At 33.6% G+C, this 15,834-nt stretch overlaps 2 protein-coding genes and 1 non-coding gene across 3 annotated transcripts; 1 reads left to right on the top strand and 2 right to left on the bottom strand.

Moving 5' to 3' along the window:
- Positions 1-968: 968 nt before the first annotated feature.
- On the top strand, positions 969-1,041 carry TRNAR-ACG (transfer RNA arginine (anticodon ACG)). Its single transcript has one exon. It is a non-coding gene; the product is annotated as a tRNA-Arg (tRNA).
- Positions 1,042-3,263: 2,222 nt separating this feature from the next.
- Positions 3,264-8,751, bottom strand: LOC107766929 (putative magnesium transporter NIPA7). The gene is made up of 9 exons (XM_016585829.2): positions 8,440-8,751; positions 8,253-8,309; positions 7,686-7,776; positions 7,443-7,603; positions 7,230-7,357; positions 6,936-7,073; positions 4,717-4,809; positions 4,007-4,127; positions 3,264-3,902 (listed from the first exon to the last, which is right to left on the bottom strand). Exons 1-9 carry the CDS (start codon positions 8,567-8,569, stop codon positions 3,766-3,768), a joined length of 1,056 nt encoding a protein of 351 aa, XP_016441315.1. The 5' UTR covers positions 8,570-8,751; the 3' UTR covers positions 3,264-3,765.
- A 1,821-nt stretch (positions 8,752-10,572) lies between these two features.
- LOC107766930 (uncharacterized) lies at positions 10,573-14,945 on the bottom strand. The gene is made up of 6 exons (XM_016585830.2): positions 14,782-14,945; positions 12,967-13,020; positions 12,810-12,879; positions 11,994-12,034; positions 10,919-10,978; positions 10,573-10,766 (listed from the first exon to the last, which is right to left on the bottom strand). Exons 1-6 carry the CDS (start codon positions 14,845-14,847, stop codon positions 10,716-10,718), a joined length of 342 nt encoding a protein of 113 aa, XP_016441316.1. The 5' UTR covers positions 14,848-14,945; the 3' UTR covers positions 10,573-10,715.
- Positions 14,946-15,834: the final 889 nt, after the last annotated feature.

The following is a 15,834-nucleotide window of genomic DNA, read 5'->3' as shown; positions in this document are numbered from 1 at the left end:
AATATTGTACAAGAACAATATATCTTCACCTCTATATTCTCTCTTTCGAAGGGAGCCTTGGTGTAACCAGTAAAGTTGTTGCCATGTAACCAGGAGGTCATGGGTTCGAGCAGTGGAAATAGCCTCTTGCAGAAATGTAGGGTAAGGTTGTGGACGATAGACCCTTGTGGTCCGGCTCTTCCCCAGGCTCTGTGCATAGCAGGAGCTTAGTGCACCGGGTTGCCTTCCGTACTCTCTCTTTTTAACTCATTTTTCGTCCCTGCGTTCGTTGGTCTACTTCTCCTTCACCTTAATAACTTAATCAACTTTCTCTTTTCTAATCAAATGTACATTTGAAAACCTTTTTTGGTTCTCCAAATTCTTAGAAAAATTCACACTTTAGCAGAAATTCATGAAAATTTACAGTTCTGCCTCCAGCATTACAACAACCCTGTTAAACACTGAAATTTTAACATAATTCTCATTCCAGAAGTCATTGAAAGAATTGTGTTATTTTGCTATAATTTCTGGTAGTTGCTATGTTGCTTTTGAAGTGTATTACTAGTCCATTCTGTCCCTTTAAATGAATAAGGAGCAAAATAAAACGTAGTGATACAATTGGTAGCAAATTAGAAAAAAGTCGAAAGACTAAGTAAAATCAAGAAATGTTGCTTACGTTAGGGAGAACATTGTAAAACAAAAGGATGCAAGTTAAAACATGATACGTATAAGGTGCAAAACGTTCGTTTCTATCTTTTTTGAGGGAAAAACGAGAAGGGATCAGTAGGGACCGCTTCCATGATAGACTTTGAAACTTTGCTTTCGTTTTTGATGTGCGATCTCGGATATCATGACTTGCCTTCAAACGTGTTTTACCTTCAAAGGAGAGTAATTGATTTGCGGATAGCAAGGCCAGTGAAGATTAAACTTATTGGGAATGTCATGTCTCGTGTATAAATTATAATTAAGTCAAGTAACAAAACGTACAAGACTCTGTGGCCCAATGGATAAGGCGCTGGTCTACGAAACCAGAGATTCTGGGTTCGATCCCCAGCAGAGTCGTTAGGTCTTTTTCCTTTTTTTTTTAAAACTCTTTCCGTTGCCTGCTTTTAATATTTTCCCTCTTGTTTGGAAATGCCATAAATAAATAAATTTTGCATGAAGATTTTTGTTGTGAGTTTCATGAAGATTTTACAAAAATTAATTAATTCAGAAAAATCATGGTTAACTGCGCAAAGTGAAATAATTGAAGACAAAAATGTGGTTTTGTTTGCCAAAATATAAACATGACAGTTGACCTGAGCCAGACCAATTGAGCCAAAATCAGATCATGTAATAGTTTTAAATTAATAGAGCAAATTTTAATCTTGTAACAGATTTTAAAGCAACTAATTAATAGTAATTCTTTAACACAGGAAAACCATTTCACTCGACAAATCTCTATGCAAGAGGAATGCATCCTATTAACCTCTGCAATATGTGATACCTATATTCACACATCTATTTCATACAACTATGTGAATTTTGGTGATCCAACCAATTTGTCCAGTAGAAGGAAAAATGTTTCTGTGCAAGTCTTCAAAGATATCCCGTTAAATACAACTTATTTATACAATATGTCTTTTGTATCTGATTTATACATAGTAAAAATAAATTTCATACAATTAATTATATATTATACAATTTATCTACAACTTTCACACATTATTTCTACCCAGTTAAATACAACTATAATAACATACAACTTAAATACAAATTTTATACAAAATTTATACAATATGTCTTTTGTATATTTGGTATTTGATTTATACATATTAAAAATAAATTTCATACAACTAATTATATATATACAATTTTTCTACAACTTATCTACAATTTTCATACATTATTTCTACTCAATATCATACAACTTAAATATAATTTTTATACAATGTTGCTCAACTTTCATACAATAGTTAAATAAATAAAAGAAAAATATATAAACAACAGAATAGAATTTTTCTACAATTTCATAAATATAATGTATATCATGTCTTCTTCTTCTTCTTCGAGTTTCAATCTGAAATTCAGCCAAAACCAAGTCTAATCTTCACCAAAACCCCTCAAAATTGAGATAAAAACTCCAAACCATATTCCAAATTGTTTGCAACAACACCCAATCCAAACAAATAATGATTTTTGAAAACCCAAATTCGAATTCAAAGTTTCAAAGCTTTTTAATGGCTGTCAATGGTGGAATTGCTGCTCTCTTTTCCTTTGCTTTACATTACTGAAATTAGGGATTGAGAGATAGAGAGAGACGTAGAGACAATTCCCAATTCTTTGCAACAACATCCAATTCAAACAAATAATGTTTTTGAAAATCCAAATTCGAATTCAAAGCTTCAAAGCTTTTTAATGGTTGTCAATGGTGGAATTGTTGCTCTCTTGTGCAAGATACGTGGGGGAGAGGGGGGTGGGATGTGGAGAGAGAAACGAAGGGGGGAGGGTAGTGGAAGATACGTTAGAGTGATTTTAGGACACTAATTATTATCATTAATTCCCTTAAAATGTACATAAATGGTAATTGAGTATATAAAATGTAATTATAGTAAAACTTGAGTAGGGAGGGTAATATAATTTGATATAGTGTATAAGAATGTAAAAATTTCTTTAATAAAAATGATCTTAACCTTTTTTGAGTGGTTGGGAAAAAGTAAGATAAAAAATTAGAATTTAAATAGAGATCAAGATGATAAATGAAAGTCAAGGCTGAGTTACTGAATAGTGCTAAAAGATGAGAATCTATTAGTCAAAGAGGTAAAGAATCTCTACCTCTTATTAGTCTATGGATTTTAAACTTATATACACTGATAGCGTAAACAACAACATACCCAATATAATCCTATAAGTGGGAATTGGGAGAGTAGAGCATACGCAGACCTTATAACTACTTGGTGAGGTAAAAAGACTATTTCCGATAGATCCTCGGTTCAAGACAAGGCGAAAAAGGAAGAAAAAGGAAGAAGAAGAGGAGGAGGAGGAAGAAAGAAAGAAAAAGACAAAGGACAAAAAGGAAAAAGGGAAGAAAAGGAGAAGCCGGAAAAAGAAAAAGTAGCATCAACTAGTAACAACAGGGAAATAAGATAAACAAAGCGAACGAAATAACAGGCAAATGATAGAGATCAAAGAATATGAAAATACAAGAGTTCTACTGATACTACAGGTAATGAAAGGGGAACTCTCGATTACCTACTAGTCTTCTACCCTAATACGCTTATAGTGTAAAGTAAGTGAAAAATTGCTTGAAAAGAAAGGCAGTGTTATTGAAGTCAATCAAACATCATCTGATCTCAAGTTCATTAAAGAATGAAACATAAACAAAGACTCTACCCAATACTTCAAAACAAATGCTATACATACCAGATAAATTCCAGCAAAAATAGGGACAGAGAAAAGAGCAAGAGCAAAAAAGAATTAAATCACTCCTAATATTCAACCTTTCATCATTCAGCTATGCTATTATAGATATTTCGCAATTCGCGGCGACTACAACTGTGATGCTTAAGGATGTACACTAAACCAATATTTGAAACTGCTATAACTATAAACAAATTCTTTAGTTTTCGTTCTGCAACGAAAGCACAGCGAAAGCTTCCATGTGATGATCTCTTTCTTTAAGATCCTGCAAAATCCTTACCTTGCTGCTAATAAATCAGATGCAATAGAAGAGGAAATTGACGTGATGCAGCTTTCGACGTTTGCTATGGGTTGCATGCTTCACCTTCTAAAAGAATATCAGTCATATTAAACCTGAAGTTCCTGTCTTCTAGAATCAACTTCCTCAGAAGACGATCCACCTTCTTCTTCATGCTTAAGTGATTCCCCATTTGTATTATATAGTCGGGTTGATAATGTCGGGGATAAAGGTGTGTAACTAGTACCTGCATTTTGATATTACTTTTAGAGCTAGAGCATTTATGGTAACAAGTATTTGGGAAGAATATCAGTTGTTTCATAAAAAAATATAGTATAAAGAATAATGAACCTCGGAAAGATGAACTTCTCTCCATATCTTTGGTAACATGCAACAAGATGGTTCCGGAGAGCACAACGATAAAACCACATATTCCTGATATAATGCTCCCAACATTCTGGCCATCCCAGTCCTACATAATTTAGTGTAAATAGGTCGATAAGTATGACATCAAAGTTTCGGACAACTAATCATGTTCCACATTGTCAATGTGCAGAAATGTTTTTGACAACCCTAACATCATAGAATTTTTTGGCAGTTGATATTTCCAAGTCATGTATAATATTGGATTGAGATGAGCTTATATGGAGCGATATGGTCAATTATGATTCAAAAGAAAGTTGATTGGGATTGAGGCATAATCGTTGTAGTTGTTGGTGTTATTTCCAACCAGGGGCGGAGTTACCTTAGCAAAGGGTGGTCAGTTGAACACCTTTTGCTACGACAACAACCCGGTATAATCCCACTAGTGGGGACCTTTTGCTAGAACATTGTAAACTGTGTATATAAAAAAAAATTACATAATATATTTATTCTTGAACGCCATTACCGAAATTTCTAGCTTCGTTCCAAGGTCATGCTATTTTGTGACTGTCCGTGATTCTAAGACATACTCTTTGGGATAAATTCCCAAGAAGCAGATTAACTCTAATTGTACTCATCATTCTCCAGTAACAAGCTCAAAGCAAAGCAACAAAAGAGAAAAAGCTAGATGCTAATACCTTAAACATGATAACACTGGCAACAATTGTCAGTGTTGTGAACATAACATAGTATATAGGAGATACAACGGCAGTGTTGAAGGTATCAAGGGCCTGAAACATGGAAAGCAAAAAAAAAAGATGTTAAAGCAGAGATATATCACTGTACCCTAGAAACCAGGAATCAGAACTAATAAAAGGAAGATGCTATCACACCATTTAAGATTGATACCATAAAAAAGTTCAAGAATAACTGCTATATTTTCAGGAAAAGGCTGCATAAAGTACCAACAAAGAAAAATGAAGCAACCTCTGAAGATTGACAAAGAAAAAAAAAATGTTTAATATGACTTCTACAACGAGAACGGCCTTCATAAAACCAATAGCATCTGCATGCTAATTCAAGACTCTTCAATTAGCATGTCAAGAGAAGGAAAAAGAAAAATCTCTAATCTGACCTGCTAAACTTGCAAAAATTCATAAACTACAAATATTATCCACGACCTAGAGTCCTAGACATATAGGAAATAAAAAATATTCCAGTCAGCAGTTTAGTGATTCTGAAGTTAACATTTTAGATACACTTTAAAGTTAAGGCTATTAAGAAACGAAAAACTCTTGATACTTCCACAAACATGCACTCCTTACACCCCCCAGCATTTCAGTAACTCGTATAAAAGCTTTTTAAACTACTGCAATATATGCCGTAGAGAAGGAAATTAGACGTTTTAGAGTCTTTATCTAGAAACTATTTTTTTCAAGAGATATATGATACCGCTTTTTCAACCTTCCTCAAATTCTTCTGTCACTTCTTCATTGCTTCATTGTTAATATACTTTGTCAATATCACTTAATATACTATTATTCTAGAAAATCAACTACAACGACTGAATGAAAATTATCAAACTAGACACATAAAGTTACTGTCATGATGAAATGATTTCATTTTAATGAAAATCAACCCATCAAGCAGTTTCAGATTTTTGCACCTTTCATAAAGTTTTTGAGTTGCAATGAAATGGTTTTGGCATTGTTTGAGGGAAATTCTAAAGTTGACAATATTGGTATTTGAAAGTAAGGAATAAGAAAAAGCTCAAAATTATGATTTTTCCGGATCAAAATTACAATATTTTTCTATTCAATAATCTGAAAGCATAAACTTCATGACAAAGCCTATCTCTCATGACTTGCAATATACAGAATTAGAGGCTGTCGTGTACTTCTCTGATGCAATAAATAGTCCACTGATAAATGACAGCACAATAACCGAGAGCTTTTGAAGGATATAATACGGCTGTGTAAAGATTAGAGCATGTCTTCTAATTTATAATGTTTAGAGCACCCGTGAGGTTCCTGTTAGTATAAAAGAATCATATTTTCGTGTAGTTCTCTACTATTTGATATACTTCTTGTATATGGTGTTTCCCCCACAACATCAACAAGCTATTACTTTATTGATAAAAGGAAAAGCACAACAAAGGGAGAAAAAAAGGCAAAAGAAATGAACGGATTAGAAATATCGTCTATCTTTCCTTGGGCATAATATCTGACAGTAAGCCTTGAATTATTAGCAAAGAAGCAGCAAAGGATTTGCATTAACTAAAAAATATCACCCAGATAGAAACGAATGCACAAGATGTTCAAAAGAAAAGCAAGACGATACTAATATACAAGGAAATGAAGCGTCAAATCAGGATAAAGCGAAGGCCATGATTTTCCTTCGTCATCATCTACATGAAGGGTTAAAAGCTGAATATTTAACCGTAAAATCTGGCAAACAGAAATATTCTCAAGAGACTAAAAAATCTAATACCAGGTAAATGTAGATATGATAATTTGTACCAAAACTTGATGAACCAGGCTTCACGCACATATCATATAGAAAGACAGATATTTCTTACTTTTATTATTATTTTCATTAGTTAAATAGCAGTAAGAGAAGTACTAACAGGGTAATTTGCTAAAAATGTTTACCTAAATCTATGTAGTATCATAGTTTCTACTCTGTCTCCTAGTTCTTACTGTTATAAATGAATAAACAGGAGTACAAAGGAATATGTCAAGGAAGAGAGGGCAAAACAAGGAAACAGGGAATTCTAAGAAAGAGAACAAGGCGAGCAGAAAAAATTCAGGGCACACTTAGAATCTCGAAAGATGAATTAGCAGTTTAATTTGAAGATCAAGTTTGCGGACAAAAAATGAGTTACATCACAAAAATAGTTAAAATAGTAGCTGCTCACCTTATTGAGATAGTTCATTTGTGTAACGACACAAACTGCCACAACAAACATAAAAAACCAGGTTTCCGGATACATCAACTGGTTCTTTCCCTCAACAGTTAACTTTAGTGAAGTACCAAGGGCTTTAACACTCATAACCTGCATATTCAACAGAATAGAGGACATAAATTCTAGTGCACCTATGCAAACAATTACGGAGATTTTAGTTATTCACTTGACACAAATAAGATTTTACAGAAATTGCGCATTTAGAAGATAAACCAAAAGGCAAGAGCATCCAATTTAAAGTTTTACCGAGAGAGAACCCATCAATGAGCATATTCCAGTGAAAACAAGGACATTTGAGTGTCCACATTGAGGAGCAAAGTAGAAGACAAGAATAAAAACCAAGACAAGGACTGATCCCACGTAAAGCAGAAATGCTGGAAAGAAAAAGGAAATGAAGTTAGAAAAGTCTAGATGGTCGCAAAGGAACTAGACGATTTGGTCAAGATAGAAGCATCTCACCTTTCTGAGTTGCCATGTACCATATTTCTTTGACAGAAGAGATAGCATGCTCTTGTGGTGCGTGGATAACTATCACGATAGAACCAGCAATGCACATCACACAACCCAAAATTCCAAGAGGATGCAACTTTTCCTTCAAAACAATCTGAGCTAGTACAGCACTGCAAGAGTTTTTGGCCATAAAAAACAGTTAAACAACCAAAATTATATCTTCAGTCTTACCGAATTACCAAGATTACACACCTGACAATGATACTCAATGCACCAAGAGGGGTAACAAGAACCGCCGGAGCAAATGCATATGCCACAAAATTCGCAATCTCTCCGACAATCACTATGAGAAGCAAAACAACAAGAATATCCTACGGACAGTCAGCCAATGGCCAAGAAAGAAAAAACTAGACATAGGCCACACCTTACTTCTGTTAGGACAAATTCAGGAAACATATCAATAACATCAATGGGCTAGATGGTTTATTGACAGATAACTTCAATAACAACTACTACTATGCCTCAATCACAAGCAAATTAAGGTCGGTTATATGAATCCGCACTGACCATATCGCTTCATTAAAGCTCATCTAAGACCAATATTAGTACGAAATTATAAAAGAAAAAAGAAGAAGAAAGAAGCACACTAACCAATTAGTAATCTTACTTCCAAAAAAATTTCAATAAATTACATTCATATACACACTTCTACCAGTCCTTTCTAGCAGTCACTGTATCAAACATTCTAAGAACACACACACACACAAATGATGTAATTAAGAATATTAGGACTGCAGAAAACAGAAAAAAAAAACTTACTTGTAACCATTCCAATCCACCAGAGGGGCTCCAAAAGATATGAATACCCACCAACACCTACAAAAAAAAAAAAACCAAGAAAACTCAAACAAGATTCATACTACAGAACAAGCAACAAAAAGTCAAAAAGATTAAAACTTTACACACTTCCATAATAGAACAAACAGAAATTAGAGACCCGACATACCAGCTCTAACACCAGAGACTACAGCAGCTCTTCTAAGGCCTTTTTTCTTGATAATAAAACTTGCCCCTATAAACACACTTGAAAGCAAAGCCAAAATAATTCCAGTCATATTATCTTTAGAAAAAACCATGTCTAAAAAACCTCTCTTTCTTTTTTCTTTCTTCTTCTTTTTTTCTTCATGGAAATGTGAAAATCATCAACTTTTCTTTATTGGGTCATCAAATCTTGAACTCAATCACAGAAAAGTTCCTTTCTTTTTTACACTTGTTTTTTTAATAGGATTGTATTGGCATATTGTATGTGCTGCAATTTGTCAGATCCAGCTCATTCTTGAAGATAGGAGAAATGGGTCCTATGATGTCTTGACAATGGAGGGAATACCAGCCTTAGATCATAGTCATCTAAGGTATATACTCATTCTTGATTCTTGTTTCATGTGCATATCCTCACATGTGATTTTTATGTTCAAGAAAATATGTACCATATTCTTTTATCTTTTCTTATTTTACTCTCACTTTTCCAAATTGACACAATTTTAATTCTTTTTGTCAAAAATATTTTATTTCTTTGGCCAAAAATATTTTTTTCAAGTTAATGTAGCTGGCCAAACTTTTAAAAGAGGAAAAAAGTATTTACGAATAGAAGCAGAAATAGTTTTTGAAAAACAAGAAAAAATAGCTCCTCTTCAAATTATTTTTTCGAAAAGTATTTTTGAGAAAAATACAATTAAAAATATTTTTTAAAAACTTGACCAAATATTAATTATTACAGGGGCAGAGCTATCGAGGGTTCGGTCGAACCCAGTAGCTTTGGTCCAAACTCTGTATTTGTCTTAATAATTCTATTAAATATGTATAAATTGTTAATTTAGAACTCAGTAACTTAAAAAAACTACAATTTCAAACCCGTAAACTTTAAATCCTGGCTCCGACTCTGTTCAAAAGTGATTTTAAAATTAATTAGCAAACTCAAACGGTTCTTCACTAAAAGTACTTTTGAGAAAAATATTTTTCAAAATAAGCCACTTTTAAAAGTTTTGTCAAATAGGCTATAAGCCAGCTAACAACTTTTATACTAAATATATTAATTTACCATAATAAATAATTGTACTTTGTATAAATTAAAATAAAATTTTGCTACATAATGTTGTATGACTTTTTAAATATTAATTGTGCCACATAATAAATTTTCTTAAGGAATGTTTTACTGCTCCCTTTGTCCAAATTCTTGTTGGGTGTGAAAGTTAAAGTTATATATATATATACCAAAAAAGAAAAAGAATCTAATGAGTGGTCCTAAATTGACTTTTATGCTCATTTGACCAACTTTCAGAGTAACAGAAATTAGAAAATGAGAGTCGTCATTTCTTAAAATAGGATACAAATACTGTGAAATTGTTAAATTGTGGTTGTGAAACACTGCGCAAATATTGAGTACTTTGATAGTCAAACATCAAAAGTTGTATTTGCTTGATTTTGATCAGACGGTTCGGATTATTTTGAATGGCAACCATTTTAAATGATACTTTTCTTTAAATGTAAGAATTTTACTGGTTATCGTGGTAAATTATCATCTACAATCTTGATCACCATTAGTGAGATGAAGAATATTTCTTTTGTTTTTCTTAATAATTTAGCTCCAATCTACTCATCTCTATGATTGATTGGAGTCTTATGTCAGTATATTACAATTCAACTGTTGCGCCTCAACATATTTCGAGGAGAACCAAGTAGTTCTAGGTTCGAATGGTATTTCATCCCTAACCACAACCCATCCCCTAATTCTTCAACATCAGTGGGTTCAAACCTCCACTTAGTTTCACCCAAGCTTCATTCTTGTCATAGATAGATCACCCAGTTTCGGGTCCATAAACCGTGACAATTACTCTATAAAGACACGCTTTCGCTATGGCTCCGGTAGATTCCCTTAACCAAGCTACTGCCAACGAAATTGCAGAGGGATCCATTGTGAAAAAAGCTGATACATCAAAGATTTTCTGGTACTGACATTGCCACTTGCCTCAACAAAGATGCAGAGTGACCCTTCATTGCTTAGTGCAGCGCAATCCTATCATTAATTAGTAATCTGATAAAAAAAGATAATGTGGATAAAAATGGTTGGGGATGGTTTGAGCAGAGTAAACATAATTTCACTAACAGAAAGAAGATATAACTCAATGTAATAATACATTAACAAAAGAGAAAATATGAGTTACACAATAGCTATATCCAGAGCATCAAGTGATTAAAAGTAACAACAGTTCAGGAAAAAAATCCTCATGAGTTCAGCAAGCTCCGAGCAGCTTCCAAACTCAGCTCTTCATTCACCTGAAAGTCATAAAGGTTTCCAAAGTCAACTTACAGCAGAACTTTTTGGGCGATTGGCTAAAACGAAATGAAGATACACATTTTGAGCGAATCATACGTAGAGAAAACAGGAAAATTTTCTGCTTGGGTTACTTCAGAAAGTATATACTTACAAGTTTCCTGTAAACTTGTTGAAACGCCTTGCAAAAAGTTTCCGCTTCCGCTGGACCCATCTGTAGAAAGCCAGACCAACCCCTTGTTAGTCGTTATCACAGATGATGTATTTTTCTTTTTTATCACTGAGAAATTCCTGAGAGGCACCTGGTGTACGGTTCATAGTTCCGTGGATAATATGCCAGCCCTCTCTTAAATACCAGGCTTTTAGCCTTCGGTAGGGATCGAACTCGTGATATGCACCTAATCTACACATCATGCGTTGTGGTCTTACCTCAGAGCCAAAGCCTCGGGGCTAGTAAGATGAAGTATTGCACATGAACCATCTGATGAAGTTCTGTTTAAGACATTCTCAATCGTCTAACTAGGATTACAATTTTTGAGTTCGACTCTCAACAAGAGCAATACTGCTTCCTGGGTCATTTAGCAGCTCCTTTAGTTGCTGTTCCTACCTAATCCTCCCTTCTAACATAGCACAAAGCATAAATGACTTTTGAATTAAATGTGTTGTAGTTTTAGCTATATTGTTTCGGTCTTCTAAGTCAGAAAAAATTCCAGGGTGGTGATCATTTGAACTTTTGAGATTTCTAATTCGCCTTCTAATACCTCTAACTAAAGCAGTAACCTAAACGTTTCCACCAAATTCAACTACTTCCAGAAGCCCACGCTAATCGAAAATGGGCATGTTGGCACCTCATGCTGCTGCTGGTTAAACTTGCATTAGTACTTCACCAACAAGGCAACAAAGCGCTCAACTTTCTCCTCAATCTAAAGGTATCAATTTAGGAGTTCGTTTATATATCCCTTTATATATCCTCTTTGATCATGATGGAATAGAACTATTTATCACTATTTTGATGATTTATCCCCAGGAAACATCATTAAACCAGCCCAATGAGGGAATTGTATTATGATGTACAGACCTAAGGAAACACTAAAGTAGTGGACTCAATCCAAAGCAACGTTTTGAAATCTACTCGGCATAGCTGGACAATGTCTGATAGTACAGAATAGGGAAATTCTTCATGATGACTCTACGCAAAACTAAATAAAAAATGATCTAACAGGACATACCTTTTTCTCAGCAGCTGCTTTCAGTTTGCCCCAAAATGCTTCTGTAACATGAAAGTGATTCAGTTGTGAGATCTTTCCATAAAGGTGTAAGAGATACAAATTGAGCAATCTCAATATTGCCAAATAACTTCATTACCATTAAAAATAATTTCAACTCTGAAAAGAATCAAAATAAGTAGAGTTTTTGAATTTTATTTTCAATATTAAGAAATTTAGATAGGTTTTTGGACTTCAAATTTTCAAACAAGAAGATTGCTGCAGAAACTTTAAGAGGGGACCTCCGAAAAGAGAAGAAAATGACAACGAAAGACAGTACAAAGTAACTTAAGATGGATATTAAATGACTGTAACAATCTATAAGAATATACACCGTAGAGAAACAAGCGCACCCTTAAGAAATACAGTTGAGTAGCTTGTTTAGTTTTTATGATCTAAAGACAACACTATTCTCATGCAGGTTGAATAATTTTAAAGTAATTACTACTCCCTCTTATTTCAATTTAAATGACACACTTTCCTTATTAGTCTATTCCAAAAAAAATGACACATTTTTATATTTGGAAACAATTTAACTTTAAACTTTTCATTTACCCACTTTACCCTTAATGAAAAGTTTTTATAGCCACGAAAATGTCATGGTCCCACAAAACTTTTATCCTTTAATCTTTTAGGACCACATATTTCAAAAGTCTTCTTTTTTTTTTCCTTAAACTTTGTGCCAAGTCAAACTACATCATCCAAATTGAAACGGAGGGATAAAGAATAGTTTTTGGCCATTTTCACCCGAGCAAAGCAACTGATAACGTCATAACATACCACCATGATCCATTGCTCGAGTACTGGACTCTACACTTCCCTTACTATGCCCGTCTTGCAATTGCTTCACCTGATGAAGCTTTTGGTGTTAGGAGAAATAATCACAACCTGAAAGCAAAGCTTCAGACGATTACATATGGAAAAATTTCTGCCATACCTCCTCTTTCTGCTTGTATTGGGATGTTGATTGCCTTGATGTATCCAACTCAAGCTGATGGGAACAAACACAACACAAAGGAGAGTCAGCAGGTAAGACGATAAAAAAGAAAGCACTAGGAAACTGAAGAAGAAAAAGAACCAGCTGGAAAATAAATGAAACTAGCACTAGATGAGATCAATATGATCTGGATGGGAGCATGACAGGTATTGGGATATACTTGTCTAGAATTCACACTTTCACATCTCAGATATTTGGAGTCTCATATTTGGGCAACGAATCCTATTTCAGTAATCCCACATTCATTGAAGCAAAAGAGTTTACAGGTCCCACATGCTGAGCAGTTGGACATCCCTCCATTTCACGTCTTCCTCATTTACATCCAAAAAAAGTTGAGTTAAATCCCACCATACCGCAGAGTTTACATCACTCTTTCCTATTTTTGGACCCTAACAAAAAGGCTAAGGTATTCTACTTTTCCGAAGCATGTAAGAACATATGACAAAGATGGCAAGCCATGAAATCAGCTCAGATGATTCTTCTGTATTGCGTGACATAACTATTGAATATCCCAATTGCATCAACGAAGAGATAATACTAGTCCAAAGGGAATAGAAGACAAACAACCTAATAGAGCCTTTAGGCTGGTATGGACTATGGAGTGGACTTCTGTTGAGATTTGAATGCTTATGAGTGTATAACTGTAGATTCAGGACAGAAAGAAGCTGAAAGAGGACAATTGCTTTTTATTGTTTAGACCATATCAGTTAATTCTGTGAAGTAATAGACCCACAAGGGGATATTGATATTAATTTACAGTGATGAATTTAAATCACATTACCTACAAAATCAATTCAGTTTGACGACGTTTCTTCCAGTAAACGGAAAAGTCAGTTTTTTTATAAACGTCTCTTGCTTTATCGAAGGTTGATATAGAGAATAAATTCCTATATTTCTAATCTAAGCCCACCTACTGGCTTCTTTCCGAAGAAACACAACGTCTTTTTAAATAGATGCATGTAAAGACAATGTTGGCCTGTTAACTAGTTCGTGCTTCAAGGGGGGAAAAAGGAACAATCAAGGTAATGGCTTCAAAAGCTCCTTTTATACTTCACCACTGGATTCAAACTTCACATAAACTTCACAGGCTGTTTGAGTTGCTAAAACCACAAGGCCTACGACTAAAAATTCAGCACCCCAATTTGGTCCAAGATTCCATAAAGCAAGTTGGATCAACCAAAAAAATGAGAACTTTAGCACGATAATTCTATGAGAAGTTACACATTTGTCCGTTCGGCCAAAAATATTTACAGCCCATAATTAATATACATATATTATACACTAATTATGTATAATATATACTTTTTTGGGCGGGCGGCTATTTAAGTTAATTTCTCATAACTTTTTTTAAAATTGTGATTTGTAAATCCTGATTAGCAAAAGTAAACACAAAAACTGCAAATCTTTAAAAAACCTAGCAGCAAATTGATGATAATGGGGAAACTCAGATTGCTTAATAAGCTCCAAGTTTTAAAAAAAAACTACAGCAAGAAAACACCCAAAACATCAACTTGGACCTTAATAACCTTCAATCAAGTTCAAAATCAACTTAATCAAGTCAGCATATAATAACCTTAATCACACTACTTGAAAATTTGATAAGAACAACCCCCAAAAAACCCAGAAAAATCAAAAAAGATAATCAAGTGGGTATTAAGTGAAAAAGGATACAAAATTAGAACCAATGTTTCAATTTCATTGAATGATCTATTAAAGATTGCTCATTTATAGAGAGGAAAAAGGAGAGAGCTTTACGTAATAATCGGGAGAGCGAACTGCTGGGAAAAGCTCAAGAAGACGTCTAAATTCTTGCTCGTCCATTCTCTGCTTCTGCAAAAACTGCTGGATAAAGTGTTCTGTTAAATTTGTTTAGGATGGGCTCAAGGAAAAGGAAAATTAACGAAAAAGGGATTTATAAGTTTTACCAATGAGATTTATAGGTACAAGTCGCAGACCTAATGCGATTTTTAAGTCGCATCCCTCTAATGCAATTTATAAGATTAAACTAATGCTATTTATATGTCCCATTATAGCCATATAAAAAAATTTCCGAAAAAGTTTATCTTTATTTATATTTATTCGATGGAACATCTTATAAAAAAGTTTCTCCTCTAATGATAAACCCTTAATCACTTATATATAATTAATGATTATCAATTTCATTGATAAATGTGGGAATTCACTAAAGCATATGTTTACTCAATAATGTTCTATTAGCTAAATTTGTGTAGTCATAAGTAAATACACAAAATATGTGTTAGGATACATTGAAGAATAAATTATTACTCTGTATATGGCAAATGTCTTCTTTTTTTAAAAAGAAAAAGCCATTCTCTATCGGAGAATTATAAATAAAGACCTGAAATTTTGAAAAGAAAATTTATTTGAATAAAATTTAGGATCTAAACTGGGATCGAGAACGCGAAACAATTGAGGTGTGTCCATTAACGAGCATAAATTGCATTCAATAAATGTGATTTATAAATCTCATTCAATATATGTAATTTAAAATCTCATTCAGAAAATGTGACTTATAAATCAGTCGATAACTCGAGGACAGAACAAAAAAGATTGTCTTCTTTCTTGTTAATCTTGTTAAGAAATAAGCTCAAAGTGGCAATATGAAACATAAAATAGATAATAGATATAGAGAGGACGAGAGAATTTTCTTCTTATTTCAAGTATATAATCCATGAGCCAAAAGTGCTCTTTTTATAGTTATAAAGGTTCATCCTCAAAAACAAAGAATGAAGTTACTGTTATGAAATATAACTCAAAGTAGCAACATGGAACAAGGAAATAAAAGCA

The sequence above is a fragment of the Nicotiana tabacum genome, chromosome 18, assembly GCF_000715075.1.
Source record: "Nicotiana tabacum cultivar K326 chromosome 18, ASM71507v2, whole genome shotgun sequence".
In the NCBI taxonomy this organism is placed as follows: domain Eukaryota; kingdom Viridiplantae; phylum Streptophyta; class Magnoliopsida; order Solanales; family Solanaceae; genus Nicotiana; species Nicotiana tabacum.
This window is presented reverse-complemented; position numbering and strand designations above follow the sequence as displayed.

Excerpts from the sequence above, each read along its gene's own strand:
- LOC107766929 (XM_016585829.2), bottom strand. The coding sequence starts at position 8,569 with ATGGTTTTTTCTAAAGATAATATGACTGGAATTATTTTGGCTTTGCTT. Across the intron at positions 7,074-7,229 it reads CATTGATGGGTTCTCTCTCG|GTTATGAGTGTTAAAGCCCT; the intron begins GTAAAACTTTAA and ends TTGAATATGCAG. Across the intron at positions 3,903-4,006 it reads GAGAAGTTCATCTTTCCGAG|GTACTAGTTACACACCTTTA; the intron begins GTTCATTATTCT and ends ATCAAAATGCAG.
- LOC107766930 (XM_016585830.2), bottom strand. The coding sequence starts at position 14,847 with ATGGACGAGCAAGAATTTAGACGTCTTCTTGAGCTTTTCCCAGCAGTT. Across the intron at positions 10,979-11,993 it reads AAGCAGCTGCTGAGAAAAAG|ATGGGTCCAGCGGAAGCGGA; the intron begins GTATGTCCTGTT and ends GGCTTTCTACAG. Across the intron at positions 10,767-10,918 it reads AACAAGTTTACAGGAAACTT|GTGAATGAAGAGCTGAGTTT; the intron begins GTAAGTATATAC and ends TATGACTTTCAG.